The sequence below is a fragment of the Vicia villosa genome, linkage group LG5, assembly GCF_029867415.1.
Source record: "Vicia villosa cultivar HV-30 ecotype Madison, WI linkage group LG5, Vvil1.0, whole genome shotgun sequence".
NCBI lineage: Eukaryota > Viridiplantae > Streptophyta > Magnoliopsida > Fabales > Fabaceae > Vicia > Vicia villosa.
In genome coordinates, this window is record NC_081184.1 from 28,952,712 (window position 1) to 28,959,262 (window position 6,551).

At 34.7% G+C, this 6,551-nt stretch overlaps 1 protein-coding gene across 2 annotated transcripts; it reads left to right on the forward strand.

The window, feature by feature from the left end:
* Positions 1–1,123: 1,123 nt before the first annotated feature.
* On the forward strand, positions 1,124–4,573 carry LOC131601517 (3-ketoacyl CoA thiolase 1, peroxisomal-like). 2 transcript variants are annotated; one of them, XM_058873357.1, is made up of 13 exons: positions 1,124–1,314; positions 1,407–1,465; positions 1,736–1,820; positions 2,017–2,140; positions 2,284–2,385; positions 2,476–2,543; positions 2,827–2,934; positions 3,025–3,102; positions 3,177–3,406; positions 3,547–3,670; positions 3,770–3,878; positions 4,076–4,159; positions 4,268–4,573. In XM_058873357.1, exons 1-13 carry the CDS (start codon positions 1,207–1,209, stop codon positions 4,312–4,314), a joined length of 1,326 nt encoding a protein of 441 aa, XP_058729340.1. In that variant the 5' UTR covers positions 1,124–1,206; the 3' UTR covers positions 4,315–4,573. The 2 variants fall into 2 exon arrangements, with proteins under 2 accessions (XP_058729340.1, XP_058729339.1); XM_058873356.1 differs by having other exon boundaries at positions 1,125–1,314; positions 2,017–2,143; positions 2,287–2,385; positions 4,268–4,571.
* Positions 4,574–6,551: the final 1,978 nt, after the last annotated feature.

The window sequence follows — 6,551 nt, forward strand, 5'->3', positions numbered from 1 at the left end:
ATAGAGGCGAAGGGTGTGCTTGCAAGGTTAGCACTCCAACACATAAGTTAGTGAGAGAATAAGAAATAATGAATAGTGGAGATGGATTTGAATTGTTTTTAAAATATCGCCTTCTCTCATTATATAACGAGGGCGATTTTAACCGCTTCATGTGGAATGAGACATATCATGCTAGGGACCATGTGATTGATCTTAATGATGCGTGATGAGCTAGGGGTAGAGATCGTCTATACTCGAGAACACGAAGGTCCTCGTATCTATTGCATAATCCTTCATGATATTTGATCATATGTCTTCTGAACAACTCAAAACAAGTATATATTATTCTATTTTTCACAGATTTCTGAGACAGTTTATTTTATCTATTTAAAAAATAATTTTAATAATTTTAATTTTTAATAATGTATATTTATATTTTGAAATATTAAAATTAGTTTATTAATTTATAAAATATAATTTTTGAAATAATTTGATTAAAAATAATTTTTTAAAACATTAGCTATACCAGTAGAACCTAATGCAATTTCCAATAAAAATTAACGGAACAAGAAATTTGATTAAAATTGAATTCTATAGTTTTTGAGATTTTTTTTCGCATAAAAGCTCATTTAAAAATATATAATGTGGCGGCTAAATTGATTAATTGCTAGAACTTAAATATTTATTAAAAAAAATAATTGAGAACCTTCCTCGTACCGTCCAACGTTGACCGACCAACAAACTTATTGTTAGAGTCCGTGCATTCAATATACATTGAAACATGAAAAATGCTTTAAATAACTAACATTTATTACCTTAAATTATTTTTTTATAATTTTTAGTTGTTCTGTGTTGAACTTTCAATTGCGTTTACTCAAGTCAATTTAAAAAGACTTTAATGAACAGTCACGTGTAAAGAAATTTTATAGGTCGTTCACTAAATAATCATCAATCACCGTAGTTCAATTTTCCGCAATTACGATTGAAGGGAACTGGAACCACTTGATGTCAGAACTGACCCCGAACCAGACTATATTTTTTTAAAATATCAATATGATTTAGCAGAATACATTTTGTATTTTTCGGTTTAAAAAATATATTTTTTTTTCTTTATTCTTTCTCTGTCATCCATTATATAGTGACAGAACCAAACACACGTTTTATGTGAGTGTTATAGATTCTGAACAGAGAATAGAGTGAGAGATTCAGAATTCAGAAAGAAAGAAAATGGAGAAAGCAATTGAAAGACAAAGAGTTCTTCTTGAACATCTAAACCCAAACTCTTCAAATTCTGTTTTCTCAGCCTCTCATACTCATCAATCCACTGATATTTCTGTAACTTTACATGTTCTTAGTTCTTACAGTTTCATGTAGTTATATGTTGTGGTGTGTCTTTTGATTATAGGTGTTTTGTTTTTCATTTGCAGGCTTCGTTTTGTTCTGCTGGACAAACAGGTGGATCTGAAAATGATGTAGTGATTGTAGCGTAAGTTTTTTGGATTATATAGCAATATGAATGTGATTGATGATACTATGTAGTATTCTGAGTTCTGACAAAAACATTGAAAGCGCAGCGCGTGTGTCTGGTGTTTGATACGTGTCTGTGTTAGTTAGATTTAGTTGTTTTTTTCTCAAAATACTACTGGTGTTGACGTGTCTGTGTTAGTTAGATTTAGTTAATTTCTTTTTCGTTTTTGTTAAGGTGAGTAAATAGTAATTGACTTTTGATGTTAATTTTACTGTGATAATGATTCAGTGCTTATCGTACTGCTATTTGCAAAGCGAAGCGTGGGGGGTTCAAGGATACTCTTCCGGATGATCTACTTGCCCCAGTTCTCAAGGTAACTTCTTTGATTAATCATTTGGTATGGACTATGGAGTAATGGAGTAATGGAGTATAAGTGTATGTATTTGTTGATAAGTGAGAAGTCGCGCGAGCATGCTGTTGAAAACGTAGACTCAATCTTGTGTTTTTGTGTGCGTTTATTGACCAAACTCCATGATCAAATCTTGTGTTTATTCATGATTTTTCTGTAGGCTGTGATAGAGAAAACAAATGTGAAACCTAGTGAAGTAGGAGACATAATCGTTGGCACAGTTTTAGGACCAGGATCAGAACGAGCAATTGCGTGCAGAATGGCAGCTTTTTATGCTGGTTTCCCTGGTAAATTTTCCATGCTTTATTCAACCATTCATCAATCAATGATAGCAAGTAGAATGAAAATCACTAAACGTAGAGTTCACGTAGATGATCTCGTTTGGTTTCTAACAATTTCCAATATGTGATTATCTCTTAATTTCAACCAGAGACGGTGCCACTTCGAACTGTCAATAGACAATGTTCATCTGGACTTCAAGCAGTCGCCGATGTTGCTGCTTACATAAAATCTGGATTCTATGACATTGGTAAGAAACTAAGAATGATTCTAGACTCTATTTAAAAGCTAAAGGCCTAGAAATGTTTTGGCTTAATTTTCTTCCTCTTGTTTGATGAAGGAATTGGAGCTGGAGTGGAGTGTATGTCACAAGATAATATTTCAAGGATCGTCAAAACTAGCGCAAAGGTACATTGAAATTGCACTTTTCAAATTCCAGATAAATAACCTGATCTGAAACGAGGCTCTGTGCTATGTTAGAAATTGTGGTTGGTCCTAACTCATCTCTACAAAACTGACTTGTAAGATGATAATTGCCCCCCACTTAGAAGTGAAGTACATGTTCAGGCCATATATCATCCGATATGAGATTTGGATTTTCTGTGACAGGGAGAGCTTATAAAAATAACACATTCAGAATAAGAATGAAAACACCTTAATACTTATTTTGAGTTTTTCATTGTTTTAACAGGCGGAAAATTTTGCACAAGCCCGAGACTGTCTTCTTCCGATGGGAATCACTTCAGAGAATGTCGTACAACGTTACGGTGTGACAAGGCAGGAGCAAGACCAGGCTGCTGTTAGTATATGAAATATGTTCTTAATGTACTATAAGAATCTCAGAAAAGATTATTTATGCAAATTAATTCTTTTAATCGCGTGTAACTAGGTCGAGTCTCATAGACGCGCTGCAGCTGCAACAGCCTCTGGTAAATTCAAAGAAGAAATCATTCCGGTTTCTACAAAGGTAAGTTCAAACTGCCAAAAAAATTTCCTCTTATCATTTGTAATGCTATTATATTGATGATTTTGTTGATGAAGATTGTGGATCCTAAAACCGGAGAGGAGAAGCAAATTATTGTTTCGGTTGATGATGGTATCCGCCCAAACGCCAATTTGGCTGATCTGGCTAAGCTTAAGCCCGCATTCAAAAAGGACGGAACCACAACTGCAGGGAATGCTAGCCAAGTTAGTGACGGTGCTGCAGCCGTGCTCCTCATGAAGAGAAGCGTTGCCGTGCAAAAGGGGCTTCCTATCCTTGGAATCTTCAGGTACACAATAACGATACATATTCAATATACAGATAGTGTCCGTTTGTTCGCTTTTTTAGTCTCTTGTTTTTTGTTCCCTATTTTCGCTTTGATTAGGTAAATATAGGGCTAATTTAAAAACACTAAATTCAATGTTGCAGGAGTTTTTCTGCTGTTGGAGTAGATCCGGCTGTAATGGGAGTTGGTCCAGCTTTTGCTATTCCAGCTGCAGTGAAATCTGCTGGTCTCGAACTCAGTAACATTGACTTGTTCGAAATCAATGAGGTAAAGTTTTAGTAATTTCCATGATAATAATAACCAATGACTATAACTTTCTGTTCTACATTTTCTGAGCATTTATCAATTTGATCGTCTTTTGTGTAGGCGTTTGCATCGCAGTTTGTTTATTCCAGCAAGAAATTAGGACTTGATCCAACAAAGGTCAATGTCAACGGTGGTGCCATTGCTCTTGGACATCCTTTAGGCGCCACAGGTAAAGTCGAGATATTTAAGGCCCGTTTGCTCACGTCTTTCCTATTTTTAGTTTCAAAAGTTCGAGAAGATGTTATAGAAGGTTTATATTAAAAAGGCACAAAAAAATCTTAAACTCGCGACAGTGGAACATATCGACTTATTGATCTTTCTGATGCACTTACAACTGGTGAATTTTTCGGCTGTCTTTTATGTCAGGTGCGCGCTGCGTATCAACTTTGTTGAATGAGATGAAGCGTCGTGGGAAGGATTGTCGCTATGGTGTGATCTCAATGTGCATAGGTGATTTTTTTTTATACTTTTTCGCTAAATCACATTCTGGAAAAGAGATTATTAAGAAAGCTTATAACTCAAGTAAAAGTTGCATTATTGAATTGTGCATGATTTCAGGTTCTGGTATGGGAGCTGCTGCAGTGTTTGAAAGAGGAGATTTTTGAGAATTTATAGAAGTTTAGAATGGTTAGAAAAAGGATCAATCATTTGTCACAAGTATGTGCTTGATCTATGCATTATTTGAAGTAGTGCAAATGAAATAAGGAAAATAGAAAATTAAAATAAAAGAATAGAGTGGAACATCAATTTATCATAATTTACTTATATCTAGATGAAGTAATTAAGTTGCTCCATCTGTTGATTTTTATGTGTTCTTTGAGGTTTTTGTACACTGATCAAAGAGTTAATAAATTTTGTTGTTTTGGATTAAATTATTGTCTTTTTTTGGTGATAACTTTTTTGTGTGTTGCTGTTATTATCTCATTGCATATACATTTCTCAAAATGAATAGTTAAGGTTATAAATGAAAAATATATATTTAATGTAATTTTAAACTCTAAGTAATAAGTAGTTGCATATTTTGATTTTTAAATAGAAAATTAAAAAAAGAAATTAGAAAGTTATGATGGAATTAGAAAAAACAAACAAAGGAACTAAACTTCAAGAATTATGATTCAAATCCTTGAGCGAGTACAGGTTGGGCTTAGGATTTACATAGGCCCAATGGCTTAAGTTAGTTAGAGTAATTTTATCTAACAAATATTAAAAAATGAGAATTTCTTAACTCACCTTATTATATACTTGAAAAATACCTTATTTAATTTTAGAAATGACCCTTAATTTTCAGCGATGTATCTTCGGACACACCTTTAGTTGTTAAATGTTAGATTGTTTCGGAGATGTATCGGTAGACCTTTATTTGTTAAGTGTCAGATTATTTTGGAGATATATCTACGTAAAGTATTCAGAGATATATCCCCATATCCAGTGCATATAATAAACTCTAAATATTTTAAGTGATTCTCAGATCAAATAGTCAGAAGGTATGCTATGATTCGACAATACTAAGGTTATGAAGAATACATAAATCTAATGCAAAAGTTATAATAGAGTCGATAAATAAAATGCAACCCAAAATATATCAAAAGTACAAATACTATAATTTATTGTGTATGACGGACTCAGACTCAACCTTGGCCTCGTGCCCCCTTGTTCCTACGCTACCTCCTATACTGCAGTGCCTCCCGAGCCTCCGCCATCATGGCATCTACAACGCACTCGCCTCAGAGCATCTAGAAAGAGTCCTCCGTCAATACCTTCCTGCACAATCTCCATGATACAATGACATTTAGACAACATATCAACAACGTGACTTGTCTTGAAGTTGCTTGTTGTTGCTTGATGTTGCTTGTAGTTGAATGTTTGAAGTTGCTTGATGTTGTTTGATGTTGCTTTAATGTGGTTTGAGAGATAAAATGGGGTTCGAGAGAGTTTGAAAAAATGGGTTTTGAGAGAGTTTGAGTAAGTGGAGGACGTGAAGGACTTCTGGCACGTTTTTGAAAGAAGAGCGTCCAGAGATGCATCTACGTAAGCTTTTCAAAAATGTATCTCCGAAATAATTGCACGTGGAGGTTAGGATTTTCTGACATGTGCGCATCTAAGTGTCAGAGTATTAGGACAAAATTAGTCTCTAAAAACCCTTATGGATTGTCACAAACAAATCCAAATTTTGACATCCCCTACATGAGTAGGTATGGAACCCATTGAGATCTATGATGTCGACAAATCAGGAACAATCTCAGATTCCCCAAGTGTCTTACAATGATAACTGGTTTACCTACCGAGGGCTTACTTGGCTCCTCAGGGCATTCTAAAATCATCAGCGGAGTTTAGGTTCAATAAGCTATGTTCACCTATGTGGCATAAGTGTTAGGAAGTGAAGATTCGCATGGGGTGAGGCACCACATCTCTATTTGTAACCAATAAGCTAAGTCTTATGATTAAGAAATAATATGCATTAAGGATCATAATAAGATAGTCAATAGGGCGTAGGGCTTGAATATCATACAAATCAAAAAGAAATTATCCAAAGTATTACAAAAATACATCCCCATAGATAACTAAAAATTAAATCATAAAAAAAGAAGAAACATAAGATCAACCTTCCTTGTTCTCCTTTGCATGAACTTCATGAGTACCTTTACCACTCGCACCTTCATTAGATATCTCGGCGCCAGGGTTACAATCTTTTTCCTTCAGATATACTAGACAACCATCCACCACCGTCTTAAAGTAGTACATCTCAGATACGTAAAGTCCAAGATGAAGGCATAGATCCCTAGCTTTAGACCTTTCAAAGGATTCATCACCCGCAGAAAGGATATCTACCAGAGCCCCCTGT

Coding starts and splice junctions, on each gene's coding strand:
- LOC131601517 (XM_058873357.1), top strand. CDS start 1,207: ATGGAGAAAGCAATTGAAAGACAAAGAGTTCTTCTTGAACATCTAAAC. Junction 2,544..2,826: donor TCGTCAAAACTAGCGCAAAG/GTACATTGAAAT, acceptor TTGTTTTAACAG/GCGGAAAATTTTGCACAAGC. Junction 3,103..3,176: donor TCATTCCGGTTTCTACAAAG/GTAAGTTCAAAC, acceptor TTGTTGATGAAG/ATTGTGGATCCTAAAACCGG.